This window comes from Pelophylax lessonae (genome assembly GCF_965119305.1).
Source record: "Pelophylax lessonae genome assembly, chromosome: 4".
Classification (NCBI taxonomy): Eukaryota; Metazoa; Chordata; class Amphibia; order Anura; family Ranidae; genus Pelophylax; species Pelophylax lessonae.
The window spans coordinates 111,493,438-111,507,121 of NC_138771.1; the positions used below are offsets into that span (position 1 = coordinate 111,493,438).

Sequence of the window (13,684 nt, forward strand, 5' to 3'; positions counted from 1 at the left end):
TGGGGTGCTAGTTACAATAATAGCAATGCAGTGCATAACACAGTGTAACATGCATTCCCGCATCACACAGGACTGAACAGAGCCTTATGTATTAGCAGTAACTAATGTTTGATGTGGTCACCACATAACCACATCAAAGCTATCTTCATTTAAAAAAATAAATAAATAAAAGCTATCTTTATGTATTGCAGTAAACTATTTACCTTAATTAAAGACATTCTCTAAATAATATTTCAAAGTAAAAGTAGAAAAAAGTAAAAATAAACACGGTCTCTTTAAAAGAGCAGTTTCATCTTGATCCTTCTTCTGTTTTCCAGCCACACCATGATCCCGTCACTGACACATTCAACTCTGCCTTAAGTATTACCCAGCTTATAAGGTCATTGTCTTCTACAAGTTCAACAAACTCACTTCCTGATATAGGTTTTGCTGCTGTACAGAATATTTATTGCTTTATCGAGTAAAAGTTAAAAAAGGAGGAAACACAAACATGACTTAATCCCATCTGGATCCCCTAAAATTTTTCTTTTGCATTGAAATATTCTTAGGCTGAGGAAATCTGTTATTATATATTATTCTTTGATAATCTAACTTTTATAAATAACTAAATTTACATTAAATATTGCATACCTGACATACTCCAGCCATCGTGTGTTTTCCAGGGAAGAATACCACCGCTCCTCTGTTTCTTCATATGGTTCTAAGTGGATAGAAACGTTTATTATTTCAGTAAGCTATGCAAGACGCCGCTCTGTGCACTATGATAAATGACTGGTGTAATAGCCAACAACTTGTAGAGTAGATAAAATCTGTAGGATCACATGAACTCATTAGATAGCAACAAAGCATGAAGGGAACTGAAGAAAGATATTTAAAGGCCAATTTAATTTCCTTATCTGTATTTCATTGCAGTTATTTACAAAGTTGTTTCTAATACAGTAATTGCAGCAGTTATCCGAAATGTTTAAACAATGGCGTATTATATTTTATGTAGCATTTCCACTTTAAGTTGCTGTAAATGTTAAAAAAACAAACAAAAAAAAACATGCTCTACTTTTCTGCTCTGTGCAATGGTATTGCAAAAAGCAGTCCCGAACCTCCTCTTTTGGGGTCCCGCACCAGCGCTCTTGGCTCCGCTTCTCTGTGCACCCCCATAGAAAGCCATGCACCTCCAGGCTCACTCACGATCCATAGACACACACAGTGTGGCTTGGCCCCACCCCCCTGCTCTCTCCTAACAGGATTTGATTGACAGCAGCAGGAGCCAATGGCTCTCGCTGCTGCCTCAATGTCCTGTAAGACAAGAGAGAGGAGAGCACTGCTGCATACAGGCACAGTGCTGTATCAAAATAGGACTCAGGTAAGTATAGAGGGGTGAGGGAGTGATACAACTGCTGGGACATTTTTTACCTTAATGCAGGGAATGCATTAGGGTAAAAAATGTTCAGTCTTTTAATCACTTTAGAGATGAACATTGGGCTGGTACACCAAAAATACCCTATCAGTGGGGTCCCCCTGCACTGCAAGGGTTAAAAGTTTGTTATTTCTAAGAGGTAGAAGCTCTATTATTTACCCAATTTCCAGTCCAGCGCTGTCCAATTCTCCCAGAAACTCTGGCCTTTGGGTGGTGCTTCAAAGTCATCATATACAATGCAGGGCTAATAACCACAGCTGTGAGCAGCTCACAGAGGAAATCTTGCTGGACTGGTTGCATGGACAGAGGGAGCATGCTGGAGCATGGAATAAGGTAAGTATTTCTCCTTATTCTGGTACTCCTAAGCATAAGGAGAATTTAACCCTTGCAGTGTGCAGGAGATGGGAACTGCAAGTGTATTTTTTCTGCTCCAGCCTGGAGTTAAGCCAATAAATTCAAGGCAGTTGTCTAATAAATCTTCCCAGACAGATGTAGTTTGGGGTTGCCTAATTAGAACATTAACAGGAGATGGATATATCTGAATATTTGTGCAGTTGTGTAAGGTCAGGTGTCCAACCTAAACCCACCTAGTAAGATGGATTTTGCTGTTCTTATATAGTTCTCTTCCTCATCATTCTACATCCCTTTACATATAATGGTGACATATACAGTCACTGAACTATGTCCACCCTGTATAAACCATGACCAGCTTTTCATCTCTGTGGACTATTTGCAGAGAAAGATTTTAGACCTCACAGTCACTGCCCCTGCAACTTTCCCACCCAGTATTAGATTGGGTGAAATAGGCCATCATACAATGAACCATGAGAACGTCTATGCAGATGTCATACACCATGGGAATTTTAGTTGGTTCCTAAACAACTAGAGGAAAATTGCAACATGGATGGCCCTGTCACTATGTTCCTGGAAAAGGAGCTGGGTGGAAAATTGTCACTCAAACAGCAGCATGATCCAATCAGATGCAGCTGCTGTTTCAGTAATCGGACAGCCACTGGTGCCAGCTATCAGAATAAAATAGCCACAGCGGGAGATTTGCCCCGACACACACAATTTACCATGGTTAGAGGAATTTGGGTTTTATTTTGTTCAGCTTTCAAGCTGAATGAAAACAATCTTTGTATGGCCAACTTTGTAGGTTTTACCACTGTGAAGGCCTGTTTAACTACCAGATAACACATTTAGTTGTGATTATATAGCATAAAGCAGGTTCCACTTTTTACCAAATTTTACAAACACACATAGATTTCTTTTAAAAAACTGAGCGTGTAATATGTACCAATTACTGGCATACCTGTACCCCAGTCTGGATGAATAAATAGATCTGGGAAGTATAAACCCAGGCACTGACTAACCTCTACAGTGTAGTTATCGTCTGTATAATTATACTGACATTTACAACATCGCTATTACAAGTAATTACCACAGTAATGTTGTTAAAATAATTCCAACATTAGCTAGCACATGGTCACTAATTAAATTTAAAGATGTACACTTGTCTGCCTTCTAGATATAAATACCTTTTAGTACAGGTCACAGGCTACAGGCTGTAACCTACATAAAAATATTTGTGCTTTGGTAACAGTTATAAATGCTATATAATTTTATAATATACAAAATAATATTAAGAGTCAAAATAAATGCTATGTAGATTTATAATATACAAAATAATATTAAGAGTCAATAAAGGTTTACCCTCAAACCAATATTTTTAAAGCAGAGAGTGTGGACTTTTGCTCAAACTTCTATTTACTTCTGGAGCAAAGACTTGCTCCTATGCTGCCTGGCAAGGTTTCAGGACACATCCACTGAGTTTGATCAGAATCATCCAATACAGCCTGACCGCAGCAGGTAAAGCGACACTAAATGATATCCCTATTCTTTAGGGGTTTAGTAAAATCCTCCATACACATTCACTACTTCTTGGCCCTGTAATCTATTTTTATAAAGTTTTTTGCTGCGTTTCTTGCCTCCTTGTAATATCCTTAGTGAGTTCCATAACAGAAGTGTGGTCACCTGCACTGCTATATGAACGATGCAAATCCCATAGTGCCTACATTTATTTCAGGAACTAGCAATAGTGTGAGGCTACATTCCTAAATACAGCGAGACCTTGGAGAATAAAATGTAGCCACCCTCTAACAGGAAGTCAGATCACAGTATCAAAAGTAAATAAATATATATTTTTTTTAAACCAGAGTTTAGTGTCACTTGAAAGGAGAGGAAGGCGGAGCAAAGATAAGTATAGTTTACATGCAAACAGAGCCCATCATGCTCTACAAAAAACAATGATTAGGGCAGAGGTTTTCTTTTCTTGAAGTGATCTTGCCCTTTACCAAGCATGGCAAAAAAAAAAGGTCATCAAACTCTCCTCCTCCAAAGCAGTATAAGCTCCCCGTTCCTCCCTCCCATGCCGATTCATTCCACCAGCAAGAATGAAAGCCCTATGTATGTGCATTCTAGTTGTTATGATCCTTATGTGCAGAAGTTCTAACTTATCTTGTTGTTACTCTACAGTACTCGCAGCCTATGATTTGCTGGAGACATTTATTTCCTGCAGCCTATGAATGCTTTGATGTGACCCAGCATTAGGAGAAGTGGGGAGGTGGCAGTGAGTTGCCACAGCAAAGAGATAGGTAAATGTCCTCTGGATAACGGAGGGGTGTCAACCTACCATAGTCAACATAACAGAAGGGTTCTATTTTTTTTTTTTGCCACAGGGGTTAGGCTTTTTTTTTTTTTTTGGTCCCTGCTTATGCAACGGTGTAATTAGTATACTTGTCTACTGTCTGCATTATGAACTGCATCAAAAAAAAGTCAGTGGAGCCTGCATGCTTAGTTTACATCCATGTACTTTTTAAACATCCTCTCAAAATCCTATGAATCCATATCATACATGCAGAATCTACGAAAAGTAGGTGCAATTTAAAGCTGAACTGCAGGGAAAACAAAAAAGTGCCCCCCTGCAGTAGGGCTGCTCATTTAGATCCAGGGGACCGCTAATAGCACTTTTACTTACCTCATCCTCTGTTCCTCCAGAATCTAAGACCGGTCCGCACAGCCTCGTCTCACCTACGCTCTGGTGGCCATATGCCTTCTGACACCATCAATACCAATAACAATAACTCTGCGCTGAACATGAGAGCACTGAAGGAAAGTCCACTAGTAGTGGAGTGTGCTGGCTGTTGGTGGAGCAGAGGATTGGGTAAGTAAGCAATCCCCCCCTAAACCTAAAGGAGTATATGGGGCAGCCCTACTGCAGGGGAGAATGTGTTCTACCCGGAGATGGGCTTTAAGTTTACTTAGTTTCAACTAAGTGCAGTTCAGGAAATAGCAAATCAAGGTCCTGGTAACTATATAGTCGTAGGTTATATACAAATGTATACAGCAATAGGAATTTTTTTAAAGGGTGTCATTACGTTAAGCCTCAAAAAGGGTAAATGTCACAAAAGAAAAATCTATATTGTGGACTAAAGAAAAGTTGTAAAAGATATAAAGGAAAGTCCTTTACAAAACCAGCAGGAAGTGTGACATCTGGACTTCTATACATAGTATAAATGCCCAGAATCTCACTTCTCTATTTAGTGCATTCCCTTCCTGCCCTTTTTCCCTCTCCTACTTCCTCTTCTATATAGGAGGTAGGTGCACTTCACTAAAATGACTAAGCCACTGTTTAGTCTCACATCTTAAGCTGAATTTTACATATACACACACTTCATTCCAGCTTCTGTAGAATGGCAGCAGCTTAATTATATTGATGATTGTGGTTTGAATACAATAACTCAGTGTGATAAGTATGGTAATAGGATCAGGTTGCCTTGGGGCCTTGCTAGCTGATTCCAGCTACTCAGCACATTGCTGTGCAGTCAGACCGGTCACACTAAACAAACCTGGCCATAGTATTACAAATGACAGGAGGAGCCAAGCAGTTTGGTGTCTATAGCCTGGCACATAAAAACTTTGAAAGTTTTGCTGTAATATTGCAAGGACAGTTCAACACTCTCTGGCCATCAAAGAATCAATATACACCGATTCACACTTCTGCTGCAGACTTTGAAGGTCAAACTCTCCTCTACCCTCAGGAAATTCTCTTGCACTAAATTGCAGAAGCTGATTGGCTGTGGTAATGGTAATGTGTTGTGTGTGAAAAAAAAAAAAAAAAAGGAAATACTCTACCGTCACATAATACAGCTGCAAGTAAAAGTATGTGAACCCTTTGGAATGATATGGATTTCTGCACAAATTGGTAATAAAATGTGATCTGATCAACATCCAAGTCACAATAGACAATCACAGTCTGCTTAAACTAATAACACACAAAGAATGAAATGTTGCCATGTTTTTATTGAACACACTATGTAAACATTCACAGTGCAGGTGGAAAAAGTATGTGAACCCTTGGATTTAATAACTGGTTGAACCTCCTTTGGCAGCAAAAACTTCAAATAAACGTTTCCTGTAGTTGCAGATCAGACGTGCACAAGAGTAATTGTTGACCATTCCTCTTTACAGAACTGTTTCAGTTCAGCAATATTCTTGGGATGTCTGGTGTGAATCGCTTTCTTGAGGTCATGCCACAGCATCTCAATCGGGTTGAGGTCAGGACTCTGACTGGGCCTCTTCAGAAGGCGTATTTTCTTCTGTTTAAGCCATTCTGTAGTTGATTTACTTCTATGCTTGGGGTCATTGTCCTGTTGCAACACCCATCTTCTGTTGAGCTTCAGCTGGTAGACAGATGGCCTTAAGTTCTCCTGCAAAATGTCTTGATAAACTTGAGAATTCATTTTTCCTTCAATGATAGATATCCGTCCAGGCCCTGACGCAGCAAAGAAGCCCCAAACCATGATGCTCCCACCACCATACTTCACAGTTGGGATGAGGTTTTGATGTTGGTGTGCTGTGCCTCTTTTTCGCCACACATAGTGTATATACATCTATATATACTGTGACATTGGTTAATAAGGTGGATGTCGGGCACCTGCACAGCATCCTTTTTTGCCCTTCCCCTGCCTCCCTCTTTTAGCTCTGGATTGACGTTGGCTGAGTGATGGAGAGAAACTGAGGCAGAAGAGAAACAATGGAATACTAATCAGCACTAGTGTGCAAAGGCATATTTGCTTGGTAAGAATAAATCACCTCAAGTGTTGGGTGTCCTACATGTGCCGATGTTGTAAATCTATTAGTTACATTTTTTACATTTTAGAATGGGGTGCATTGAGATTGTGCATCATTTTAAAGGGTGCCTTGACTGAAAAAAGGTTCAGAAAACTGAACTAAAGCATTAGACACATCAGTTGAGCTTTTGTTGCTGTCCATGTCTCTACAAAACCAAGTGAGAAAATCTTCTCCACTTAAAGGAAGCAAGGAGAAATTTCTTCAGCAGGGGCACAGACTGCAATAAAAGCACTTTTCATAGTAGCATGGAAGGACATAGATCCCCCATCAGGTTTCTGTTGCTGCCTCCTCCATCGAGAAGTCTTTATTTCTTCTTCTCTCACCAAAACAATTAAATGGTAGAAAATCTGTCCAATAAGGACACACACAGCAGCAATAACCCAACTACAGATTAAACCTTTTCCGACTCTATAAGACTGTTTTGACTGGAGGTCTACTGTAACAAAGAACTGCATATCCTCAAATAACAAATATGATTTAAAGAAGAACTCCAGGAAAAAAAAAACGAAGCATTTCAAATCTGCTAGCAGAGAAGATATCAAAAGCAAGAAGATTTACGTCACCTCCTGAATCTCTCTCTCTCTTTTACAATTTACAGTTTCACTGAAAGCAAATAATATAGATATGGCTCTTCTACACAGCAACCACTTTGTCTGTCTCTACTCTCCAATGTCCATTCACAGAAAGCTTTAGGTTCCATGAATAGGTTTACAGAGAGGGGCATTTACCAAAACTGGTGAACACAGAATCTGGTGCAGCTGTGCATAGTAACCAATCAACTCTTAATCTCAGCTTGTTCAATTAGGTTTGATAAAAAAAAAACCCTAGAAGCGGACTGGTTACCATGCACAGCTGCACCGGATTCTGTTTGCACCAGTTTTAGTAAATCTCCCTTAGTGTTCTTTCACACGGGCGTTCCTTTTTTTTTTGCCCGATCAGGTCCTTTTTTTTTTTTTGTAACGGACACGGATGACACTTGTGTCATCCGGTCCGTATGTCCGTTTTTCATTCCATCCGTTTGCGGATGAAAAACTGACATAATGCATGTCTATGTAAATACGGATGTCTGCGGATGACACCACTGACATCCGTTTTTGCTTCCGTTCCGTTTTTTGAAAGGAAGAAAAAATAGGGTTCTCCTCCGTGAACTGAACTGAACTGACAAAAAACGGATGTCAGAGGATGATCATCCGATGACATCCATATTTACATAGAGATACATTATGTCCGTTTTTCATCCGCAAACGGATGGGATGAAAAACGGACATACGGAACGCCCGTGTGAAAGAGCCCTTACTATGTAAAGCATTCTATGAATGGGCAAAAGGAGAGGAGGAGCAAGCAGGGCAGATAGGGTGTTGGAGCACCATAAGTATAGCTCCAGAAGATTGTATACATCTCATTGCAAGTAAGAGCCCATTCACATGGTTTTGGACTGCAAACACATGCAACAGGGGGGGGTGTGATGTGCATTTTATTGCATCACACAGCTACTTTTTTTGGTAAAGTTTACTTTATTCGTGTCACCGCACAGCAGCGTGTTGCATAGCGCTTGCTGTGCAGTGACATGCATGGCCATCCAGAGAGGTGCGATATTATGCAAACATGCAGCATAATATTGCACATCTCCTTTTAAGTACAGAAAAACTGCGTTCTTCTGTGAACATGACACAGACAATTACTGTTTTCTGTGTGTTGTTGCAATTACCTACATTTATCCATAAGGTAACTGCATACTGTGTGAATAGGCTCCAGATACTTGTGTGCCAGCAGATTTTAAATTCCTACTTTTTTCCTGGAATAGTTTAGCCCCGATTCACATTTGTGCGATTGCGGAGATCGCATGTAATTCGGAGCGCACTGTTCCTAAATTACATGCGATCTCATGTGCAGTGCGAGTTTCAGCCACTTTGCATGGCTGAATTCGCACAGCATCCGCACTAAACTCGCACATGAGGCTTTTTTTTATTCGCAGCAGAATCGGATCCCATAGCGGTTCACACTAATGCGATCCAATTCTGTGCAAACTTGCAGATCGCAACTGGGGCTGTCAACTTTTAATTGACACCCCCTGCATATCGCATATGGCAGTGTGAACTGCCAGAGGTGCGGATGCGATGCGGGATCACGCTGCATATTCGCAGCGTTCCCGCATCGCACAAATGTGAACCGGCACTAAAGCCTGATAAATACTCAAAACAATGCTCAGTCCAGTTGTATTTACATTCAAAACAGGAAAGAGAATTTGGTAATACAGAAGTATTCAACATCTCAACAAGACAGGTGTAGCCCAAGTCAGTAACTGACAAGGTAAATTTATTTTATAGATAAAAAGGTAGTGTAAATAGAGGAAAAAAACAGCACCCTTTGTAAATAGTAATTATCAAGCTGCTGTGTATGCCTGTACAGGCTTTAGTGCCCAGTGAGCAAGGTTCAAATTTTGTTCATTGGCATGGAAGAAAAAGGTAAACACGCCTGTCCAGCCTCACACAACAAAAAGCAAGATGCTAAAACTTACCAACAAGCACAAAGAATACATTGAGATCCTTATTTCATGACACTAACTTGTGATCACATTGACAAAAAAAAAAAAAAAGGTTGCACCTTAAAGCAGATCTAAAGCCTTGTTTTTCTTTCTTTAACCACTTTAGCCCCGGAGGATTTGGCTGCTCAATGACCAGGCCCTATTTTGCGATTCGGCACTGCGTGATTTTAATGGACAATTGCGCGGTCGTGCAACACTGTACCCAAACTAAATTGACGTTTATTTTTCCCCACAAACAGAGCTTTCTTTTGGTGGTATTTGCTCACCTGTGCGATTTTTATTTTTTGCGCTATAAACAAAAAAAAAAGCGACAATTTTGAAAAAACAACAATATTTTTCACATTTTTTTTTAATATGAAATTCTCAAAAAAAAAAAATGTAAAAATCAAAATTTAAGATTTTAGGCCAATTTGTTTTCTGCTACATGTTTTTGGTAAAAAAGAAAAAATCGCAATAAGCGTATTTTGATTGGTTTGCGCAAAAGCTATTGCGTTTACTAACTGCGGGAAAGATTTACTGTATGTCATTTTTATTGTTTTTTTTACTAGTAATGGCGGCGATCTGCGATTTTTTTTTTTTTGCGGGACTGCGACATTGCGGCGGACAGATCGGACCCCTAACTGGCATTTTTGACACTTTTGGGGGTACCAGTGACATTACTACAGTAATCAGTGCTAAAAATATGCACTGTTAGTGTAGAAATGACACTGGCAGGGAAGGGGTTAACTGTCCTGGTGATAAAGGGGTTAAATGTGTCCCTAGGGGCGTGATTCTAACTGTCATGGGGCGTGGCGTAATCACAGAGGCATGCGATTCTATATAGCAGGATCACATAGCCTCGGTCATCACTTCAGGGAGAATGACAGACGGCTGTGTACATCAGCCGTCTGTCCTTCTCTCTCTGCTGCAGGAGATCGCGAGTGGCCGGTGGCCATCGGAGCCGCCGGTCACACACGCTGGCTCCCCAGCTAACGAGCGGGGGTGGGAGCGCGCCGCAGCGCGCTCGCCCCCTAGAGTTTCCTGAGCGAGCTACATAGTACTACGTCACTTTGCCCAGGAGCGCCTGACTGCCACAGTAAATGTGCGGTGGGCGGGGCGGAAGTGGTTAAGGACCAGGCCTATTTCTGGCACTTATTGTTTACAAGTTAAAATCAGTATTTTTTGCTAGAAAATTACTTAGAACCCCCAAACATTATATATAATATTTTTTTTTTTTTTTTTAGCATAGACTCCAAAGAATAGAATCCAAGTATTGTTGCAATACTTTAGGTCACACCGTATTTTATTTGCGCAGTGGTCTTACAAACGCATATTTTTTTGGGAAAAAATACACTTTTTTTAATTCAAAAATAAGAAAACAGCAAAGTTAGCCCAATTTTTTTCTATAATGTCAAAGATGATGTTATGCCGAGTAAATAGTACCCAACATGTTATGCTTTAAAATTGCGCATGCTCGTGGAATGGCGAAAAACATTGGTACTTAATCTCCAAAAGGTGACCCTTGAAAAATTTCTACAGGTTACCAGTTTAGAGTTACAGAGGAAGTCTATGGTTAGAATTATTGCTCCCCAAGTCTAATGACATGTGAAATTCAATGTTTCCCTATGACAGCTGTCTTAACTGATACTACACAAGTCTGTCTGACTTTAGAAAAGGTTTCTGCACAACTTTGATACAACTTCAATGCCACAGATTGTAAAAAGTCACATCCAAGTCGTACTACAAAGTCGTGCGACTTTGAAATCGGGCTTTTGTGAACCTGCTTCTGTAGTGCATGTTCAAACCTTAATACCATAAATAACATGTTATTCGATTTTTACTCCAGGAATATATAATGAGTTAGGCAATTCTGTAGATTTTAGTCAACTAAAATACGGCTAAAACAATTGAGATGACTAAAATACAGCTGAAACTAAAATGGCATTTTAGTCAAAAGACTATGACTAAAACGAAATTTGACGTCAAAATTAACACTACTCCAGAGCCACCTCTGTGTGTCTATGGGATAAACAGGGTGTGGCTCAGTCCCACCCCCTCTCCCTCTTCACTGTCTGTGTTTGACACACACGCTGGCTGCTGTGTCTCAGCCAATCGGGAGAGAGAGTCCCTCGAGAGCCTCGGCTCTTGTGTACATTGCTGGATGAATGTAAAAGAAACCTTCAGCCTTTAGAACTATGTTAAATCAGTCAAACATTTTATATATAAATCATGACTGTTCAGCAAAGCAGTACAAAGAGCCATGATGATACAATTTATAGTCATGTGCAGTTACTGCAGTCGGATGGGTTAGGAAATGATTTTGACCAATCTTAAAGAGGAAGTAAACCCTCCTCTGTAACTTGTACCTATAGGTAAGCCTATGAAAAGGTTTACCTATAGGTACTGTAAATATCTCCTAAACATGCACCGTTTAGGAGATATTTACCTTACATGCAGCCAGTGACGTCACTGGCGCATGCGCTCTGAAGGAACAGCTGCTTGTGCTGTTTCTTCAGAGCCCCGTGCCGTGACCGTCGGCTCCTGCGCGCGTGCGCGGGAGTGACGTCACCGCGGCTCTGGCTAATCAGATGGCCGGATGCCGCGTTCCCGGAAGACGGGCGACTGAACATGTCACCCGTCATACAGGTAAGCGGACGGCATGGCGGGGGCTCGTTCTAAGGTAAGTATTTCATAATGAGCTAGTATGCGATGTATACTAGCTCATTATGTGTTTCTCTTTCAGGTTACAAAAAGAAAAACATTTTTTTGGGGGGGTTTACAGCCTCTTTAAATTACTGCTCTTTGCATTAACGTGCTGAAAACAAGTGAATGGTTGTAATATAGTGCCTATTCTTTGGCTGCTAAATGTTCTGTAAGCTAAACAAAATAAGTTGAAAAGGGGAAACATGAAATGGAAAACAGAAGTAAAACGTATGGTGCACTCACCATTTACACACAACTGCTTGAGCTTGTTAAAAGCATTCTGAAGGTCCTGGATAGTTGGGAGGCCATGGTCTAGGTCACATTTGTAAACATCACTCCTCAGTGGGTGACTACGGGTGATTCCACCACACACCCTAAGCAAAGAAAAGAAAGTTGATCTTTAAGACGAAGGTTTAAATAGTCTTGAAGATCTTCTAGTATGCTTGTAGGCAACCTATGAGTTTTTTAAATCAAGATAACTCTTCTGATAAAGTTGAAGGTGCAAACACAAGGTGTTATCAAATTGGCAGCAGAAAGAAATTCTGATGTGTATGGACCAATGCCAAGCACAGAAAGTTTGCCTTTTATGTGGAGATCAAAAGGTAGACTCCCTTTCTGCTTTGGAAATTGCCTTCACAGGGAAATAAAATCATAACTTCCAATAGTATAATATACTGGAGGTCTGGCAGTCAAGATAGCAAACTCTCTTAAAGTGGAACTAAATGTAAAAAAGAAAAATATTGTGCACAGGCAGCCTTTTTATTGCAGAAGACGCGTCTATTCTACAAGTACGTACACTTACCTGCCTATTCGCAATCCTCTGCGTAATTCCCACTGAGCTGCGCATGCATATTCTGGCACTTTGCTGGGATGGCTGCACTCCTGCGCATGCACGGGAGTGACATCATCCCACATTGGCTAGTCAAAACAGCCAAAAACTGAAACCTTGAAGAATCATGGGAGTAGTTGCAAGCACTGGCAAGCGACCTCGGACCACTGGAATTAAGGTTGCCTATTGTGTGCTTTTAGTTTGTCTTTTAAGTTTAATGACAGAAGTGGTAATTCATTTCCACAAACAAAATGATAAAAACAACCTGTGCAATAATCTAATTATATTCATGCATCAAAATGTACACAGAATAGAAACAATGCACAAGTGCCTCTTTCTATTCATATGGTATAGAACCTGCAGTTTTTAACAGAGCCCCTTTGTACTACTCTGCTCAGCATTGCACTTCTTCATGTTCCTGCTCTGAAATCTTTTTCCTGTTGTGCTACCAGTTTAAATACAATAGTCTTTGTTTTCCCTTTCAACCCCAGCTCTCTTTTAGTGTTCTTTCACTGTCCAGCATGGAAACACTGCCACTGGAACTTTAGGCAGGACATAGATGCGATTTCCTTTCCTGCATCAGAGGATGGGGTATCCCTTCCACTGAGCTTTTGTGTTCTCCTGGGCAGGGGGGCATGAGAGATTATTGCGAGCAGGTATAGCCACTGCCAATAACTGCATACTGGAAATCCGACATGATGGTTGTACATGATGGATTGACTTAGGTACAATCAGCCTGCCTAAACATGGATCACGTTTCAGCCAGTCCCAGCTGAACTGGCCGAAATTGAAAATATCTATGGCCGGCTTTACATCCATGCACATATTTAAGATCACTTAACATGATCTTCATGGTGCTTTTTTAAAAAACAAATGACAGTTTCACTTGTTTTTCTTTCAAGGGTCATTCTCAACAGATACTTCAGATTTTGTTAGTCAGTGTGGAGTTAGACTACAGTTTTGTTCCTCTCTCAGGATCTCCCAAGGGGAAGTTTTCCAGGTACCACCAAAACAAGGATGT

At 40.5% G+C, this 13,684-nt stretch overlaps 1 protein-coding gene across 1 annotated transcript in view; it reads right to left on the reverse strand.

Annotated features, from left to right (window-relative positions):
* Positions 1–13,684, reverse strand: part of MTMR10 (myotubularin related protein 10) — a 136,642-nt gene that overhangs the window by 19,101 nt on the left and 103,857 nt on the right. Inside the window, exons 10-11 of the mRNA XM_082253291.1 lie at positions 12,078–12,208; positions 631–700 (exon numbers count right to left, since the gene is read on the reverse strand). Coding sequence (XP_082109417.1) covers positions 631–700; positions 12,078–12,208 — 201 coding nt within the window. The remainder of the gene's footprint in view (positions 1–630; positions 701–12,077; positions 12,209–13,684) is intronic.